We start from the raw sequence: 20,592 nt of genomic DNA, 5'->3' as shown, positions 1-20,592 counted from the left end.
CCTGCAGCTCCGCCAGCTCTTCTCATAAGTGTCTCTCACGGAAAGAAAAAAGCTTTTCCATGTGCTATTCCACGTTTGCTTGACATTAAAGGAGCTGTGTGCAAGAAATGTGTTTCAACTAATCATAAATTTTCCCTGATATGTCACTAGACATTAAGACATCATGTTCATTTCAAATACGTATATAATAGGGTTGGGTATCGAGAATCGAGTATCGATTGGAACCGAGACTAACTTTTCATTTTTCCCGGTATCGTTCAAAAGTTAAAATTTCGATTCCTAGTTTCGATATTCACAGTCCGCCGAGCGGAAGAAGAAACCACTGAACAACACCAACGAAGAAGCGTCTACCGGAAGTGTTGGCATAACCACGCGAGTCGAACATGAGTACCTTACGTCGGCGATCCAAAGTGTGGCTTCACTTTTCTAAAAATAACGAAATCTCGGCAAAATGCAAAATTCGTGACAAAAGGAGTATTTTTACAGAAGGAGTATTTCCTTCAATAAGGCCGTTGGTTAGCAAGGTTAGCTAAACTTTGAGCTAAAATCGTTAGGAACCGGAATCGAAACAAGGAATCGGAATCAGAATCGTTCAAATTCAAACGATACCCAACCCTATACACCACTGACAACAGTAGTCAGGCCAGGATATTGTCATTTAAAAAGTGAAGTCGCAGCCCTTGACTAATGTTGATTTTGTCAAGTTGTGTTTTGTTCTGATGCGTCACCCTCTACCGATCTACCAATCACAGACTCAGTTGTGTTGCAACATTCGGGTTGCCAGATACAAACGTGTCGGAATCGGATAAAAAAAAAATGTCTAACGTTGTGAAACCAAAAATATTCAATATGAATCCGAAATAAATAATTAACAGAAAAAACTCGCCACTTGCCATTGAACTGGTGAGATTGTAAAGATGTTCATTGATTTTCCCCCACCTCTATTATCAATGATGAAAATGGTTGTACTGCTTAATATTTTGGTGGAAATTGATGGATTTTGAAATGTTGTTCTTCCTTCAGAAATCCTATAATCATTGATATGACCTTAGTCTACCTTCTTTCTCTCTTGCCGTATTGTGTTGTGTGCTCATCTATTCCACTCTCAAACCACAAATGGCACGACATCAAAGAGCCTCGCATGGTTAGTCCGCCTTTGACGCAGGAACTCTGTGATGATGTTTTGAACATTGCTGGCTGACTAGCGCAGGTGTGGGATCTGGGTATCAGTGACGGGAGCCTTTGAGCTCACCCGCCTTTGTTGGAGCCTGCAATTGTTGCATGCTTACTCATTTAATGTTCAGTCAGTGGCGCTGGTAAAGGCACTAGTTTAAAGTCCATATGAAATCAAAATTGAGTTTTTTTTTTTGGCTTTTAGTATCAATATGCATGCTCAAAAACAATGACAGAATTTGCATTTAGAAGATATGTGTTCAGCGATGGAGGAGAAACGGTTAGACACTCCACATTAGAAGCAGCACTGACGAGTAGAAGAGATAATACTGGTGTCATGCACCAACATGACATAATTTTCAAACAAAACATCTTCAGTTTTTTTTTTTTTTTTTTTTAGTAATGCTAGACAATTTATATAGAGACATGCCACTTCCTCAATACAACTATATAGGAAAAAACCTGTGAAAAATGGCAAAGATGGCGGTTTTATGCACATGCCCCGCCCCTCCCGCTGGCCTGGAAAGCCAATCGTCTGTTTTTAACAGTTAAGCCGGTAAACATGTTAGCCTAGCGACTGGTTCCACCGACACATGCGGACAGTTGATGTTTGCAACAGCGGAGACGAGAACCCCATACGTAGTAAACGTGTAACCTATGGGGGAAAAGGCCTTTTAAACTTTATTTTGGGGCAAAGTCATCAAATTTTTTCAGCGCTTTTTATAATATTTTACTGCTGTTTCTATACAAGCAGTTTTTATATCATGTTCACCAGTGAAAGTGCAGATCTTATTCTCTGCCCATTCATTTAGATAGGAGCCTGGTCTTGTTGGGGCCCGTCCACACTACTGCGTTTTCGTTTAAAAACGGAGAATTAAAACGAATATGATCTCCGTCCACACCAGCGTTTTATCTGCGTATTAGAAATGATCTCCGTCCACATTAAAACGACTGGAAACGCGGATCATGTGACCATTCACCAACACTGGGCATGCGCGTGCTGGTGTAAACGGGGATTGACGAATCAGGGAAGGATACGTCATGACTGATAACACCCAATCATGGAGCCAAGCGTCAGCCCAAGCGTCAGCCCCTGCGTCAGCGTTTCTGAAGTCCTACGTTTTGTCCCGTCTACATTAAAACGCTCTCCGGAGATTCAAAACGCAAAACGGAGCTGCAGCGTTTCAAAACTTCTCAGTTTTAGGTCTTCGTTTTTTTCCGTTTTAGTCTGGACGGGAGGTGCAAACGTAGCAAAAGGTCTAAAAAAATAGAAAAAGTAGAAAAAGTGTGGACGGGGCCTCAGTCTGAAATAGCTGCCCGGAGGCGTTTCCAAGATGGCGGCTGAGTGGCATGGCTTGCCTAAAAAGACTTTGGTAATAGTTTCATATTTAATCTAAAAGGGGAATCTGTTAGACTCATAGACTGTGGTTGTCAAATGTGGCTTTGATGAGCTCAATAGCTCTGGCTGAACTGTGATTGAATCAAAACACCATTGGCTGTTTAAAAAAGGGGGAGGAGCTGTTCGATATGTCCCGCCTTGTCCTCCTGTTTCAGTGGAAATTACGTCAGCACATTGAATAATGCTGTGTTTCAAGGCACTTAATGAGCCTCTAAGCACTAGCCGTCTGTCAGTTTCTGCTATAGACTTAGTTTGAACAGTGGTCGTTTACAGTCAATTCCTATAATTGATGCATAATATAGTGCAGTACATCAGGATATTATTGAATTACCTAAATGGATTCATTTTGCAGATTGAATTATTACGTTTGAAGAGGTTCCAATCCTCATGTTACGTTATACTGCTAAAAGAATGATTTATTAAGGGGTGTGCATTGACTTATGGCTTGACGGCTACGGCACATCAAGCATCAAACGGTTTGAGTGTTATACCCACTGGCATGTTTTCTGAGTTTTGAATAACCTGTTATTATAGGGTTGGGTTGGCTCAGTTTAGCTCATGTTTGAAATTATCCATAGGCCTTTTTTTTTTTTTGGAAGTGTTTGATAATGTTCACTGCCTAAAACTGTTTTTCTTCGCAGGGACATAAAGAACAACATAATCACACATATTGAACCAGGAGCTTTTTATGGACTTTTCGCCCTCAAACGACTGTAAGTATCATTCTGTCTTTCTAGACTGTAAAATGTGTTGACGACAACTGGGTTATTGTAGTTGACAAAAACTAACACCATAAAAAAACATATTTGAAATCAAAAACGTTAAAGGTGCTGCATACAGAATGTATTTTTTGAGTGTACTAAAATACTAAAATATGTTATATTTAGAAAACATGCTAAGTTCACACACTTGTTTCTCTGAAAAACAATGCTATAGAGCTTCACGATTCTGGATAAATTGAGATTTCATGATTTTTTTTTTTTATTATTCAAATAGAGATTACTATTCTCCCACCTTTCTGAACAGACATATAAACAAAATAACATGTAATTTACTCTGACAAATGTTAATTGCCGCAGTCTATTTAAAATGTTTAATGAATCCGAATTATTTTTTTAATCCTTTCCCCGCCAGCATTTTAAAAAATAAAAAGTTGCCAGCCACCACCAGCATTTTGGATTTTTTTTTTTTTTTTTTTTTACAAAATTTTCATTGCTCCCAGAATATTTTGTTGTAAGAACATGCAAAATATAAAAAGAACTGAGCCTCTGCTTTATATATATATATATATATATATATATATATATATATATATCAATCATTATCCAGACGTCAAGAGCTGTATTAGTATCAGTGATGCTGACTTTCATTCATAATATGTAAGTTTTTTAAGTATTTAAAATATACTATCTTTATGTTGTCTCTACATTAATTTGGAGAGTAACTGTGAAATTGTTACATTTATAAAATATATAAACTAAATATAAACCTATAAAAGCATGTGTATTTAATTGCGATAGATATATATATATATATACACACATTTTTTTTTTTTGCTAATTGCCAAGGTAACTTCTCATTTTCATTTCCAAAAACAACAAAATTATTATAAGTTGATTGAAAAAAATTATTGAAACATTTATAAAAATAAAACAAATTCAGAATATTAATAAAAACAATAATAGTATCTCAGTGATACTAAAATAAATCTGGTTGACACCTCTCTTGCAGAAACGCTCAGATTCAAGTAAAAACGTTTTCACTGTTGGGTGTGCGCAACCACGGAAATAAGACTTCATCTTTCTGCAGTTCTTCACTCCAGATGGACAATGTCCAGACAGCACTCTGCACGGCGTGACTGATGCTATCTACTTTAGTGTGTGTGTGTGTGTGTGTGTGTGTGTGTGTGTGTTGAGAGCAAGAGACTTGGAGAAAGAAAGGAGAGTTTGTTCCTTGTTTTGTGCGGAGTGAAGTATGTACATGTGGTGAGTGTTCGGCTATATACGTTCTTTAGACACACACTCAGAGGGTTTGCGTGCATGGCGTGGCTGTGTAATATGACTCACTTCTTGCCAATATAAACTGCTCTTTGGCTGGCTGAATGGAGAAGTATGCAGCTCCCCTGAAAAAGAATAGCTGTCTTCCGAACTTTTGAGAGATTGTACAAGATTATTTTTTCACAGTTTTATACCCTAGTTACTTTGCCAACTTCAGAGAAGAAAATGTCTAAGTGTCCTGAACTTTAAAAAGAAATGGCTGATGCTAATTAGAAAATGCATTCATTAATTATCTTGAGTATGTATTTAGATATTGAGTATATTGATTTCCAAAAAGTGTTCTCTTAAAATACATCTTTGTCGTCATTTTTATTAACAAAAAAAATTCATAATTGATCAAAGAACAGATATCAAGAATTATTCTTTAAAAATAAACATGTTGTATTATCTGTTATAATTAATAATATTACGTAGATGTCATACTAAGATTTATGCCTAATTCTTCCATTATTATCATTCTCCAATCTTAACTGCTCAAATGTACACAGGACCCCATCACATATTGATGTGCTTTTTGATGTTGAAAGGAAGCTTGTGATAAATCAAAATCAAAGTGCTATTTTTTTTTTTTGTCTTGTGCTTGTATGTCTGAAAAATGTGGCTTGACATTAAAGTGAGTGATTAGATGGGGTTTAGAGACCTTTGCCAAAAACATGTTGTGTCATGTACGAAGGCTGGGACAACTGCTAGATTGACATTAATGGTTGTTTTGTCTGGGATGTAATGGTAGTTTGGCTGTCAATATTGTATAAATATAGGCACTAGCTGGATGAGAATTTCCTAAAGGTGTATATATTGTATATATAATACAATATAGTATATACTAATTCTATATAAAATAAATACTAAAATAACACTGATCAAGACCAGTGTGGAACTGTTGGGATAAGTTATGGTGTCATTTACAGCTAAAATTGTGCTTATCAATCAATGGGAAAAACTGCTCTTTTAAAGCTCAACAGCTAGGCATTCAGAAAAATAAATATAAAAAATACTTGAAGATGTTGCAAATTGTTTGTGGTTGTATGTATTTTATGTTTCAATTAAAATTATGTTGTAATTTTTTTAAATGTTTTGACAAACCCAGATAAGAAATTCTATATAGTAGTGCCTGTACGAGTTGCCAAACAACACTTTCTTATCTTTTGTACCTTGCAGAGACTTGTCCAAAAATCTGATCGGCTGCCTCCATGTGGATGTGTTTAAAGGTCTCACAAACCTTGTTAAACTGTAAGTAATGTTTTTGTTACTACTCTGAGCTTAAAGAAATTTTTTTTAAACTCAAATCAATTTTATTATATTTAATGGATCACATTTAATAGAAAGATGGGTTATATATGGTCACATGCTTTTAGTGTAAAATGAATCAAACATACATTTCACCCTCTTTAATGTAATATACCGAGCCAAAACATTTGAGACCACTCATAGAAGCAAACATTTTTGATAATTTTCTAACAAGGCCACATATTAAGTGTTTGAGTATATTAGATGGTAAGCAAACGGTCAGTCATAATCAGTGTTTTGGATGCAGCAGAAACGGGCAGGAATAAAGATCTGAGCGACTTTGACAAGGGCCAAATTGTTATGGCCAGATGACTGTGTCAGAGTATCATTGAAACAACATGGTTTGTGGGTTGTTCCTGGTCAGCAGTGGTGAGAATTAGACAAACCACAAAACGGCAACAGGCTGTTGGGTGCCCAAGGCTCATTGATGCACGAGGGCAAAGAAAAATAATAATTCATTACATTTTATAAATTGCTTTTCTCTGCACTCAAAGTGCTTTACATAGAAGGGGGAATCTCCTCAACCACCACCAATGTGCAGCATCCACCTGGATGATGCGACGGCGGCCATATTGCGCCAGAACTCCCACCACACACCAGATTACTGGTGGAAAGGAGACAGCGTGATGAAGCCTATTGATAGATAAATAGATAGATAGGTAGATAGATAGGTAGATAGATTGGTAGATAGATAGGTAGATAGATATGTAGATATAGATATAGATATGGGTATGGGTTTGATTAGGAGGCCACGATGGACAGAGGCCACTGGGCAAATTTGGTCAGGATGGCCAAAGAGGACGGGTTACACCCCTATTCCTTCGAAAGACTGGGAAAAATCCTGGGATTTTTTTGTGACTACAGAGAGTCAGGGCCTCGGTTCAACGTCTTATCGGAAGGATGGTGCTTTTTGACAGTATAGTGTCCCCATTACTATACTGGGGCCCACACAGATCACAGGGTGAGCACCCCCTGCTGGCCTCTTTATTTATTTATACCTTTATTTAACCAGGAAATCCCATTGAGATTCAGAATCTCTTTTACAAGAGAGACCTGGCCAAGGTAGCAGCCAAATCACAACAAATACATACATAATAAACACCATTAACACCTCTTCCAGGAGCAACCTGGTTTTCTCAGCAGGTACTAACCAGGCTCAGCCCTGCTTAGCTTCAGTGGGCAACCCGTCTGGTCCTAGCCGAAAGAAGGTTTACTGTGGCACAAGTCGCACAAAATTGCACTTTGCTGTGTATAGGGCTGCGTAAGAGTGTGCCTTTGACCCTTGACCACCATCAAAAGCACCAACAATGGGCCCATTAGTGTTTAATTGGTCTTTAGAACATTGAAAAAAAAGGTTGTTTGGTCCAGTGAGTACCATTTTCTATTACGTCACATGTACTAGTGCGCCTTTTACATGGGGAAGTGATGGCACCTAGGGTGCACTGTGCCTGTGGAGGGAGTGTGATGGTCTGGGTAATGGTTTACTGGGAATCTCTGGGTCCGGCCATTCATGTGGACGTAAATTTGACATGTGACACCTACTTACATTTTTGCAGACCAGGTACACCCCTTCATGATAATGTCTTGCCGTGAGGAAGTGGTCTCTTTCAGCTGGATAAATCACCTTGGCACACGGCACTCATTGTTCTGGAAATATTTGAGGAGGATGATGAGTTCAAGGTGTTGCTCTGACCTCCAAATTCCCCAGATCTCAATCTTGATTGAGCATGAGCACCTGTAGGATGTTCTGGTCCAACAATTCTGATGCATGTTGGCTCCACCTCCCAATTTTAAAGGATTTGAAAGAACTGTTGCTAACGTCTTGGTGCCAGATACCACAGGACACCTTCAGGGGTCTTTTTAGAGTACATGCTTCAGTGAGTTGGTGCTGTTTTGGCAGCAAGCGGTGGAGGATCAACAGCATATTAGGCAGGGGGTCATAATGTTTTGGCTCATCTGTGTATAATCCATTGTGAATTTAAAGTGTTTATCCATTTATCTGTCTGTCCATCTATCCAACAGTCTGTTTATATGCAGATATTTTTTTATTATTATTATATTGTGATGAGAACGCAAATGTCATTGGTGGTGTTTGGCTGAGATTCATTAGCCTAATTACCCTTCACAGAATTCTGAAACTCATAACAGATGTTGTTAGATGAGCGTGTTAACGTTGACTTCCCATGGGTGTAGCGACAGCTGCACGTGTAACAGTGAGCATCGTCTTCACCAGGTGAAGGTGAAGATTATAATTTATCCAGTCATTTCAATTAAGACAGCAGTTGAAGCACTGAACAGATTTCATCCCAAACAGATGTGATGTCAAGGGTTTACGGGGAAAAAACAGTTTGTAATGAGGCTTTTTAGTTTAACATGTTAATGGATCCCACTTGAATAAATTGGACTAGTATTACAGTCATTAAGTTTGTGTGGTTTTTTTCTCATATCAAACAGGAGCTATGACATTTGTCATATCAGAAAGTGTTCATGAGATATTTAAATAATTTAGCTCAATCTTCACAGACTGTTGCAATCATCATAATAGATGAACAATATTCCATTTTATTCATCATTCAAGATACTTAAAGGTGTTGTAAGCGATTCTGAGAAACACTGTTGAAAGTGGTTCGGACCTGTTTAGTACCACTACTTTAGTAGTGTGTCTGCTCGTGATGGGGGAGGAGCAAGAGGGAGATTTGAAGAAGGACTGTAGAAAGAGATGACTGGAGGGACATTACACAAGAGAAAAGGTCCGAGGAATATCACTGGAAAAATAGGGGTTATGATCAGGCAAGAGCTTTAGGACCTGTGTTCATATTAGAAAAGTTTTACAGCGCAGGAGACACCAAAGCGAAAAGGCCTGAAAAAGGACACGGTTGTGGTGTTTCTGCTCCATACTTAAGAAATAGTTTTTGCTATGTTTCACAGATTCACAGATTTGGGTTGATTTCAACAGTGTTTCTCAGAAATCACTTACTACACCTTTAAAGGATAATTCCGGTATTTAACACCTTGAGTCTATTTTGTAGTTTGTTTTGAATGAAATAGAGCGGTGGACTTAGAAATTTCGACAATGGGTCCTGTCTCGACTTTTTGACTGTTTTAGAATCGCCTGTGACAGCGTTAGACTTGCTGTCTATGGGCATGCACAAACATGTCCTTAAAACAACCCTTAACGTTCATTTTCAAAACTGTGCAACTCACCGAGTGGTTGGTGGTGTTTGTTGATGATTAAAAACAAATATATTGGAGCAGTGTATGCTTTCAATCCGTGTGGTTTGCTGTAGTGGAACTATTTATTCTGATACCTCACAACCGCGTATAAACTTCTGCTCAATATTTGAGTCTGAAGCGTTAGCACACTCCCGACCACTTGATGGCGACAACCAGGACGCTGTACGGAACACGGTGTCTAGTTCACCGTAAAAAAAGTCAACCAAATGTAAAAAGACCCCTTTCCGTTTTCCTACCGAGTCCTCCAGCAGACATCAATGCGTTTTTAAAAATAACAAATAAAACACGACAGAAACGGTATTTCGCTACGCTACTTGTTTTGGAACATCAAGGAACACCACCAACCAGTCGGTGAGTTGCACAGTTTTGAAAATGAACATTAAGGGTTGTTTTATGGACATCTTTGTGCATGCCCATAGACAACCTGTCACAGGTGATTCTAAAATAGTCAAAAAGTCGAGACTGGACCCATTGTCAATTTCTAAGTCCACCACTCTATTTCATTCAAAACAAACTACAAAATAGACTCAAAATAGGTGTTAAAGGATTAGTTCACTTTAAAAAAAACTTTTGCTGATAATTTACTCACCCTAGCTAATTACCCTACCCTAATTTACTCACCCTATAATTTACTCATAATTTACATGCTAGCCTAGCTCTATTCTGTGAGGCGCGTTTGTAACGTCACGTAATACGTAATTACGTTCAAAAGGTCACGGGCGATGTAGCCGGAAGTACAGAATTAAAATCGTCCGACATCGTTGTTTTACCTTTTAATTCCTTTTTTTGTAAACGGCATTTGAGTTAGTTTTCACGTTCAACCTATGCGTTCAACTTGTAAACACTCTGACTCTGTACTTCCGGCTACGTCGCCCGTGACCTTTTGAACGTAATTACGTACTACGTGACGTTGCAAACGCGCCTCACAGAATGGAGAAAGGCTAGCATTTGTCCTTAGAAAAGTTACATTTTTGGAATAAGCATTGAAATAACCGATCGTTTCGCATGATAAGACCCTTATTCATCGTCTGGTGTCGTTTAAAGACATTTGAAGCTGCATCTGAAACTGTTATTAACACTATCTTTTGGACCTGAACCATCCGGTTCCCATTGAAGTCCATTATATGGAGAAAAATCCTGGAATGTTTTCATCAAAAACCTAAATTTCTTTTCGACTGAGGAAAGAAAGACATGGACATCTTGGATGACATGGGGGCGAGTAAATTATCAGCAAAAGTTTTTTCAAAAGTGAACTAATCCTTTAAATACAGGAATTATCCTTTAAGGGCAATTTAAACGATGTAAAACAACTATGACTTACGATGCTAACATCAGTTTCCATTTAGGATGGTATATTTTGCTCATTACTGCCCCATTTTCGTTGTAGCAACCTTTCGGAGAACAAGTTTTCTTCACTTTCTCAAGGGATCTTCGACAGCCTTGGCTCTTTGAAAATACTGTAAGTGGTTTGTTGTACTTTGCATTATTTACATATGTTAAGATTCCAATGTGCAATACTTAAAATAAAAATGCAGATTGCAGTTTATTAGTGCTTGTGTTCACAAACTTCATATTCATCAACTTAAACACTTGAGATGAAGTCTCATGACACATGGCATATCTTTGGCACACTTGGCATATCATTCAGAGTTTACACTCAGACCCCAGTCTAAATTGAATGGATTTGTTGACCCACACTCTGTAGAAATGAATGTTCTTATGATATTATCTAAACTATAATTATACTATAATTTCTGCTGCATACATTTTTAGGGAGTTCGACAGCCCGTATCTTCTGTGTGACTGTAACCTGCAATGGTTGGTGGTCTGGATCAAAGATAAGGCGGTAGGGGTGAAGGAAACTCACTGCTCGTTCCCTCGCTCCCTACAGGGTCAGCTAATAACCTCGCTCAGGCCTGAAACGCTCACCTGTGGTAAGAATACACTTCAACACACTTGTTATCTGTCTTGTTGGAGATGTTACACTGACTTCTGTTGTATTTATGCGGTTCGGTTCGATACGATACACTTTTCACGGTTCGGTACGTTTCCGATACAACAAAAAGAAAGAAATGGCAGAGAAATTTCCTTGATTTTAATTTTTTTTTTATCATATTTTTATTAAAACTAACATCATAAAGTATGATATTTTTTTAACTTTGAGCAATGATGAAGCTATATTTGACTTTTCTTAGGAGCATATTAAACAAAGTTCCTTGGACAAAATGAAATGTAATATTGTAGTAGTTATAAACAAAGGTTTATTTTAGTTCAGATTAACATTTGATTTGAGGGCAGCAATTGTATTCATAATGTCAAAATAAACCGACGTGATTATACTTGAAAGCATTATAGCCTACTATTCCTTCCAAACTTCCATGGTTACAGTTAGTGTTACTACAGTAAATCCATGGTGAATGTTGCTGATCTGTTGGACACTGGATAGTTCATTCATGGCACAATATTTCCTCCTGGTTTCCTTGTCAGTGCGGTTTGATCCGTTAATAACTAGATCTCGCAGCGATGTTATTACTTCAGTGGCGAATTCAAATGTTTTCTTTACTGGATTTGGCTGTATTTTAACAGTGCAGATGATGAAGATCGGCTCGCGCTGCATTGGTCCAAACTGATAAACGGCCCGTCAACCACACAATAACGAGTAGCTCAGTTTCGTTCTGCTTACATTTGCCATTTAATGTTGTGGTCATGCCAGCGTCTCTTACATTATGAGCGCGCTTGCCACGCGCAACGCGCCTACATTTGAAATAACGACAATTTGGTCGGCAGGAAAAATGGTCCAACGAACCGTTCTGTTCAAAAATGCGTACCGAAAACCGAACCGAAAGCCTCGTACCGAACGGTTCAAAACGAATACGTGTATCGTTACACCCCTAAAATATATGTCAGTATATACACATTATTAATGGTGTTAACGCAAACCCATTTTAAAGGCATACTTTTTTTATCGCGCGATTAACAGTCTTTTTGGCTTAGCAAACGGTGTAGTTTTATTTCAATGGCTTGCGCTGCGCAAGGATGTTTTGTTGCTACGCCGACCAAAGCGCAATTGGATCTAGCTAGACCGGAAACAAAACAACAGGCATGACGCCGCACACGTTTGTTTAGGTGTGCAAGCCGGCCAAATAGTAGGTTAAAGTTACGTTTTGAGTAGATGACGAGTCACACGAGTGCGAGATGCCGAAATGGATGCCAAAGATTCTGAATGGAAAGTTTACTTTTAAAAAGTTGCCAAATGGTCAAGCAAGCACACACACAGCTGATGCGAATTCTCCACCCCCTCGTCAATATCAGCACCTCGTGAGTATTTCTTTCACCCTTTTATTGATGGACAGAGTTACATTGAGAAAAAAATAATGGGACAAAAATAAATCAAGACATTTAGAATAGATAAAAATGTGTGATTAATTGTGATTAATCGTGAGTTAACTATGACATTAATGCGATTAATCGCGATTAAATATTTTAATCGTTTGACAGCACAAATATATATATATATATATATATATATATATATATATATATATTCTTGTATTTTTTTATTTAAATATAAATGCATTTATTAATAACAATTTATTTAAATATATTAAACTAAATGTATCATTCAAAAATAAATATTTATTGAGATTTGTCCTAGAAATCAGTGTTATTTTTGTATTATTTATATACTATTATACTGTGTGTGTGTGTGTATATATAATACATACTGTATATATTCTGTGTATATACAGTATCATATTTATTTATTACATTTACATATTCTATATTTATGTCATTTATTTATCTATTTTATTTTAGGGTCATTTGTATACTATTTAATGTTCTTATTAATAATTTGAATGAACTTTTCTCTTTATATTTCCAGGTTTTTCTTTTAATGTTACTTTTGTAATGTAATGTGTATACATAGTATATTATATATACTGTGTATATATATGTTGCATAATGTGTGTATGTACTATTACAGTATTTATTAATATTTTTGTTGGATTTTTCATCCATTTAAAAATATTTATATATATTTAAAGTGTCAGCTTTATTTCAATTAAAAATGTTCAACAATTTTAAATAGTTAAATAAAGTTTAGTTCTGAATAACAGCACTGCTAACAATGTAGGCAACACCTGACCCACATACATTGTTAGCTCCCTTCCCACTCATGTGTGCAAACAGAAACTAGATTAAGTGCCTTATTTTGTAATATTTTAATGACGCTGTGGAGCATGAAATCGGCTTTTCATGACCTATGACGTATTGCACATTAGGTACCTTATCTGTATTCTAAGATAAAAACTGATAAAGAAAAATTACATATTTGCTAATAATTTAATAAAATGTCCCAAAACGAATGATTTTCTGTTCTTTTACCAACACACTCTCCTACACCAAAAGCAAAGTAATCCTGCTATAAAAGATCTTCAGCCTTGGTTCAGGCCTCCCATTTATGTTGATTTTGGACTTTCTAACCATAGCTTGTGCAAGAACTACAATGAAACTGCTCCCAAATCTCTCATTAATGTCAACTTTCGCAAAAAGCAATTATCTGAGGCTGACCACATTGTATTTTTTCCTTTCTCTCTCTTTGTTTTTCTCCGTTCTCTATTTTAGACGCTCCACTAGAGCTTCCCTCCTTCCAGATGACTCCATCTCAACATCAGATTGTCTTCCAGGGCGACAGCCTGCCGTTTCAGTGCATGGCCTCTTTCGTGGATGAGGACATGCAGGTTTTGTGGTATCAGGATGGAAAGATGGTGGAACCTGATGCCACTCAAGGCATCTACATAGAGAAAAGCATGGTGCAGAATTGTTCTTTAATAGCCAGGTAATAGAAACCAGCCATGAAGGAGACACCCAAACCCAATACCGACTGCAAAATGCAATTTCTGCACACTAGATATACATGAATCACACTATGAGCAATGTTTGCCTTGGAGCATAGCGATATATATACCTGCAATATAAACTTGATCTACCAACATTGTGCTGGAAACTGCCAGAACCTTTTTTGTAAAGCGTTTCTATTTCGGATTTAGTTGACGGTAACACTGTGGAATACTAAAATCTGTTATGCTAAACCTATTGTCCTGGAGCAACAAGTTCTTGTTTGATTTGTTCTCACACAGCGCCTTGACCATTTCCAACATCCAGCCGGGATTCACTGGGAACTGGGAGTGTCGTGTTCGCACCAGTCGAGGAAACAACACTAGGACGGTCCACATTGTGGTTTTGGAGAGTTCTGCCAAGTACTGCTTGCCAGATCGGGTGTCAAACAACAAGGGGGAGTATAGGTGAGATTTATATTACCACTTTAAATATTGGGGTTGGTAAAACCTTTTAGTGTTTTTGATCGAAGTCTCTTATGTTCGCCTTACATTTGATAAGAAAAACAGTAATATTATGAATTATTACAATTTAAGATAATTGTTTTCTGTTTGATTTTGTAAGATGTCATTTTATTCGTGTGATGCAATGCTGAATTGTCTTCGGTGTTACATGATCTTTCAGAAATCATTATAATTTGGTGCTCAACAATCTTTTCTTATTATTATTATTATCAATGTTGAAACGGTTTCAGATGTTTGTGGTAACCGTGATGCTTTTTTTTTTCTTTGATTAAATAAAATATTTTAATTAGCATCATTTAAAAAATAAATATTTTGTAACATAAATAGTCACTCTTGATCAATTTAATGCTTTCATAAAAAAGCTCATTCAACTGAATCTCATGTATCCACTACTGACTGTATCAAAACATGTCTAAAAATATATTTTAGCTCTTTGCTGCACTCTTGTGGTTATAAATCTATATAAGTGAATAAGTGAAACCTGTATTAGTGTGCAAACAAAAACCATCAGACTGTTCACCTATTCATTTTTTTCTTTTACTTATTGCATATTTTAATCACAAACAAATGTACTCCCATTTAAGGCCATTTATTTTCATGCAATATCACAGACAAATGGGGTTCTTGGTACTTCCTTTTTTGTGCATTAACCTGATGGAGCTTTAGCATGTGTTTTTGTCTGTATGCAGATGGCCTCGTACACTGGCTGGCATTACGGCATACTTACCCTGTAAACGGCAGGTGACCGGATCTGGCATTTATTCGGGCAGCTCGGCCGAAGAGCGACGCGCATGGAGGCGATGTGACCGCGGTGGACAGTGGGCGGAAGACGACTACTCGCGCTGTGAATATATGAAAGATGTCACGCGTGTGCTTTATATCATCAACCAGGTAGGTGACTGTAACTTTGCAATACAGTGTTCTGGGTTTAACTTTCATCATACTCCTTTTTTTAGTCTGATGTTGTTGATTCTTCTGTCTGTGCTCATTTTTTGCTTTTCTTGAATATCAGATGCCTCTGAATCTGACCAATGCGGTTCAGACAGCGCAGCAGCTGTTGGCATACACTGCAGAGGCGCCCAACTTCTCTGATAAGGTGGATGTGATCTTTGTAGCAGAGATGATTGAGAAGATTGGCAAGTTTGCAGAGAAGTATAAAGAGGTGAGATAAAAAAGTGAAGTCATGTAGGGGGGGGGGACTGTTATTGTGTTAGGAATATTAACAATCAAATCCAAGGGTTTTGTTCTGGATAATGTTATTTTTTTTACGACCCAAAAGACGATAGTCAGAAAAATCATCTTTTTTTTAAATAAAATTGTACATGAGTTTTTTGTTGAGTATCATATTGGATACATCAGGCTTTTATGGCTCATATAGTGATATTATGATGAGAATATGGTGCTCACACTTGAAGAAAGAAAAAACACCAGTTTTATTCTGCAAAAATATGCAATTTAGTGCAGTTGCTGTTATTTATATTGCCCAAAAAAAAGATGAAATTCTGATAGTTTGTAATACTGTTTAGTGAGATATTTATGAGAGTATAGCAGATTACTTGCATATAAAAATCAGTATATCTCCTAAAAATATATCTTAAGATTCTATTTACATGCTTAGTCTTATGATCAAAGCTGTATAGTTTTTTTTTTATTATTGAGGGCATCAAAACATACAATACTGTACCCCCCCCCCCCCCCCCCCCCAAAAAAAAAAAGACTGCCTTAATAATAAATATTTAATATCCAGTAAATCACAAATAACTGAGAAAGTTATGTGGCCTTTGAATATTGTTGTGGACAATGGGGTGGCCTTGAAGTCAGAAAGGTTGAAAACCGTTGATTTAAACCAGCGTCCCTGTTTGCCACCTCAGTTTGTGACTCTCTTCCTCTTTGGAGAACAAAAAAAGGCTTTTGCAGTTGAATCCGTTAGGAGAGGAGCAGATAGGATCTGAATGGATTTGGACACTGAGCCACAGAGGAACATTGAACCTATTTTTCAGGATCAGGTTGCACTTCACTCTGTGTTGAGGGGAAACGTTATCATGTAACACCTGCGCAGGGATCTGTACCGTCATTCAACATCTCACATATTGCAAGGACACGTTATTAAATTTGACTTGCCTCGCGATTTTGCCATGCTTGTGTAATTTTGCTCAGGAATTTAGTGGAATTCAGATGTATTGAGTTGACAAAGAGGCTGTTTAGGGCTCCAACATTGTTTTTTGTTTTTTTTGATAACATTAGCTGTAAGTGTTTCTCTAATGGGGGAACGTCAGACACATCGCAGTAATCCCATTTTAGTTCTTAAAAAAAAAAAAAAAAAAAAAAAGATCGACTCATCAACTTTTTTTCTGATGTCAGGTTTTGTGTTCAGGAAGGTGGAGGGAGTGTGTTTGTGTGTGTATATTGAATTAGTATGTAGTCTGTTTGTGGGTGTAATGCACGCCTGGAGGAATGGGCATTGTTGTGGGTGTGCATGCATTGTCTCTAACTGCATTTCCTCTCTCAGCTGGGAGATGTGATGGTGGATATCTCCAGTAATCTGATGCTGGCTGATGAGCGAGTGTTATGGATGGCTCAGAGGGAGGCGCGAGCTTGCTCTCGTATCGTTGAGTGCCTGCAGAGGATTGCCGTTCTCCGAATCAGTAATGGGGCTCTGGCCTATTCTACTGTGAGTACTGCAAAAATCCTTCCAATTGTTCATTTTAAAAGAATTGTCTCCTAAATCGGCTGCCAATACTGTTTATTAATATTAGTTTTTATTAATATTTTGAATTAAAAAAAAATTCAGTTTTCGTTTTAATTAGTTTATGTGCTTTAGTAATTATATTATAATTTTTTTCTAAAAGAATGGATTTAAATTAAAAAAAGTAATTCTAGTAAATACCAACAACACTAGTCAATTTAAATATTTTTATAGAAATATTCCTCAGCATTCTGCTTGTGTAACCAGAAGTTCATTTATACAACAGCTCAAATAACACACATTTATTTTAAATGAATATTATTATTTTTTAAACGCTTCAGAATGCCTTGTCACTTGCAATTTTCATTGAAAGTTCTGTAAATTAAGTTTTTTTGCTTTTTACAAATTAAGGGTTAAGCCAAAATAATTTCAGTGATAACTGACATTATTTTTATTACTATTAATCATTTATAAAAGAATTTCTATTTTGTGCATCCTAACCGCTAGAATTTAATCTCTATGTTGACTACATTTTTCAGTAATTCCAAATAAATATTTAGTGGTATTTTCCATTTTTGAAGTAATGTAAGAAATTAAACACACTGTTCGTATATTTAGAGGTGTGTGTTCTTGCAAAAGATAAATTAAATTAGAATTGTCCCCCAAATAAAAGCAGCTGAATAGTTTTCGTAACTTTTTTTATTTAACTGAAATAAATGTATTTTTATATGCTTTTTTTGACCCCTTTATTTTTTTTTGCCACAAAATATAGCAAACTATTAACTTTTGGGTCAGTACGATTTTCAATGTTTTTGAAAAGTAGCCATTCTTTATTGTTGTCTGTTTTAACAGAACTCTCATAACATCGCTCTGGAGGCTCATGCCATCAAGGCCAGCAGCTTCAATGGGATGACCTGCACTGTGTTCCAGAAGGTCTCACCGGAGCGCACGCCCATGGCCCATTTCTCTCCCAGAGACTCCGACATCAACCCAGAGCGCCAGCTCAGCTTCAAATGCAACGTGACCAGCAACCTGTCAGCATTGGCTCACAAAGTATGTGTTTTTCTCTGGTACTTTCTGTACATCAGTGTGTGTGGAGTATACAGTAGTGTAGATGTTTTGTCACCGCACATAAGATGAGTGTTTCGTCAATCCGAGAACATCAATAAAGCTGTGGAAGCAGGAAAATATCCATCATGTCTTGACAGTAACGTTATTGCATCTCCATGTGTGCAGAACACTATAGTGGAGGCGTCACTACAGCTTCCCTCGTCTCTCTTCTCATCTCTGGGAAGTTCAGGTCAGGCCGAAGAGGCCGTCTACAAACTCCACCTGCTAGCCTTCCGCAACGGCAAACTCTTTCCCCCAACGGGAAACTCCACCGTCCTCAGTGATGGCAGCAAGAGGAGGAGTGTGGCCACACCTGTGATTCTCACAAAGATTGGTAAGAACACACTTGGTGCTGATCCTACTGCCTTGGGCAGAATTAATTTGAGAAATATCATTATGAAATACACGTTTTTCTCACACATTGACCACAATTATTGGCACCCCTAGAACTTTTTATGAGTAAAATTACGTATTTCTGAACTGTGTGGAAATATATATAGAGAGAGAGGGAGAGATGACAAAAAAATGCACTAATGTTCTGGAAAATATGTGGATATTTAGAACTGTTATTTTATAGCGTTTTTTATTTTGTAATTTGATCTTTGCTGCACAACTCTATTATCATCCATTCCTCTCCCATTTTGGCTTCAAGCGGGTAAAGAAGCATTGTGTCATAGACGCAACAATAATAGCAGCTACTGAAGTGAGAGGTGGCGGCAAAGAACAGCACAGGGAGCTGCTGGGAAAAAAGTTACTCCTATAACAGATTGATTTCACTTTGAAGGATGAGCAGAGTAGAAAGCTTTTGCAATCCCGTGAAGAATCTGCAAAGGTTTTTGTTTCCCCTTAAGAACTTTTCAGTCTCAGTCATTCTGTTTGTGCTGTGGAAGCGTCTGTCACCGAAACAAATTCCTCGAATGTGTAAACACACCTGGCAATAAAGCTCTTTCTCATTCTAATTCTGAACCATAGTCTTTTTTAGTGCAAAGAACATTTTAGAATTCTAAAGAACCTTTCTCCGCCATATAGAACCTTTTTTTTTTTCAGTGGACTGGTTCCATTGATGTTTTAAGGGGATTTCACACCAGAAGAGCGCTTTCATAATTTCTATAACTATTGATGGAAGTGAGTGACTGCTTTTCATAGTACACATGAAAATACTGTATCTGAGGCAAAGCTGCATCAGTGCTCAGTGCTTCCTTCGTTACTGCATACAGATCCTACGGAAGCCCTGAACCGCAACCTAAAAAAAAAAAAAAAAATCAGTTAAAAAAAAAAATCTGTAAAAAAAAAAAAAATCTGTAAAAAAAAAAAAAAATCTAGCATTTCGAGATTAAAGTCGAAATGTTTCGAGATTAAAGTCGGAATGTTTCGAGATTAAAGTCGGAATGTTTCGAGATTAAAGTCGAAATGTTTCGAGATTAAAGTCGGAATGTTTCGAGATTAAAGTCGGAATGTTTCGAGATTAAAGTCGGAATGTTTCGAGATTAAAGTCGGAATGTTTCGAGATTAAAGTCGGAATGTTTCGAGATTAAAGTCGAAATGTTTCGAGATTAAAGTCGGAATGTTTCGAGATTAAAGTCGGAATGTTTCGAGATTAAAGTCGAAATGTTTCGAGATTAAAGTCGAAACATTGTGCATTCATAACAGTGCGCGTCCACTGGCTCAGAGCGCGCGCGCGCGTGTGTGTGTGAAGTCGAACTGCCATGGATAAACCCAAAATAGTAGCTTTTTACTTTTATCTGGGCTTTCAACAAATTCTACACACGTCACACGTGCTAGTGGCAGTGTTTCTGAGGTGTTTTTGTGCTCGTCTAGTCAACACTATCTGGGTCGAGAACACAACAGTAACTGTTCGGTCTCCCTCTTCAACGTAAATACGCTCTGGATACATTTTAAGTGCATCATTCTGTATCCAATCATTTGGCCGGATCCTGTGATTTCCTAAGATTTAATAACCACTTATGGTTGAGGAGAGATTCTCTGATATGATTGTAAAGCACTTTGAGTGTAGGCATATATGAAAGCCTATATAAATGCCCTATTCATTCATTCATAAAGCTGGATTTCTCCATCCAGTCTGAAAAATGTTTTCCGTGTTGGTTTTCCTATAGGCTAAAGTCTATTCCGGCGCATTATATTTTATAACGATAAAGTAAGATAAGTAATTCAGATAAAAGTAAAAAGCTATATTTTGTGTTTATCCATGGCAGTTCGACTTCACACACACACACACACGCGCGCGCTCTGAGCCAGTGGACGCGCACTGTTATGAATGCACAA

At 37.3% G+C, this 20,592-nt stretch overlaps 1 protein-coding gene across 1 annotated transcript in view; it reads left to right on the top strand.

Moving 5' to 3' along the window:
- The window catches only part of LOC120477827 (adhesion G protein-coupled receptor A3), a 52,745-nt gene that overhangs the window by 22,895 nt on the left and 9,258 nt on the right, over positions 1-20,592 (top strand). The window contains exons 3-13 of the mRNA XM_089121703.1: positions 3,214-3,285; positions 5,788-5,859; positions 10,538-10,609; positions 10,924-11,084; positions 13,777-13,990; positions 14,292-14,456; positions 15,203-15,404; positions 15,526-15,675; positions 17,023-17,184; positions 18,052-18,252; positions 18,436-18,643. Of these exons, the coding sequence (XP_088977829.1) occupies positions 3,214-3,285; positions 5,788-5,859; positions 10,538-10,609; positions 10,924-11,084; positions 13,777-13,990; positions 14,292-14,456; positions 15,203-15,404; positions 15,526-15,675; positions 17,023-17,184; positions 18,052-18,252; positions 18,436-18,643 (1,679 nt within the window). The remainder of the gene's footprint in view (positions 1-3,213; positions 3,286-5,787; positions 5,860-10,537; positions 10,610-10,923; positions 11,085-13,776; positions 13,991-14,291; positions 14,457-15,202; positions 15,405-15,525; positions 15,676-17,022; positions 17,185-18,051; positions 18,253-18,435; positions 18,644-20,592) is intronic.

The sequence above is a fragment of the Pimephales promelas genome, chromosome 1 (assembly GCF_988280905.1).
Source record: "Pimephales promelas chromosome 1, fPimPro1.hap1.1, whole genome shotgun sequence".
Classification (NCBI taxonomy): domain Eukaryota; kingdom Metazoa; phylum Chordata; class Actinopteri; order Cypriniformes; family Leuciscidae; genus Pimephales; species Pimephales promelas.
Note: the sequence above shows the minus strand (reverse complement) of the source record. Positions and strands in the feature narration are given on the sequence as shown.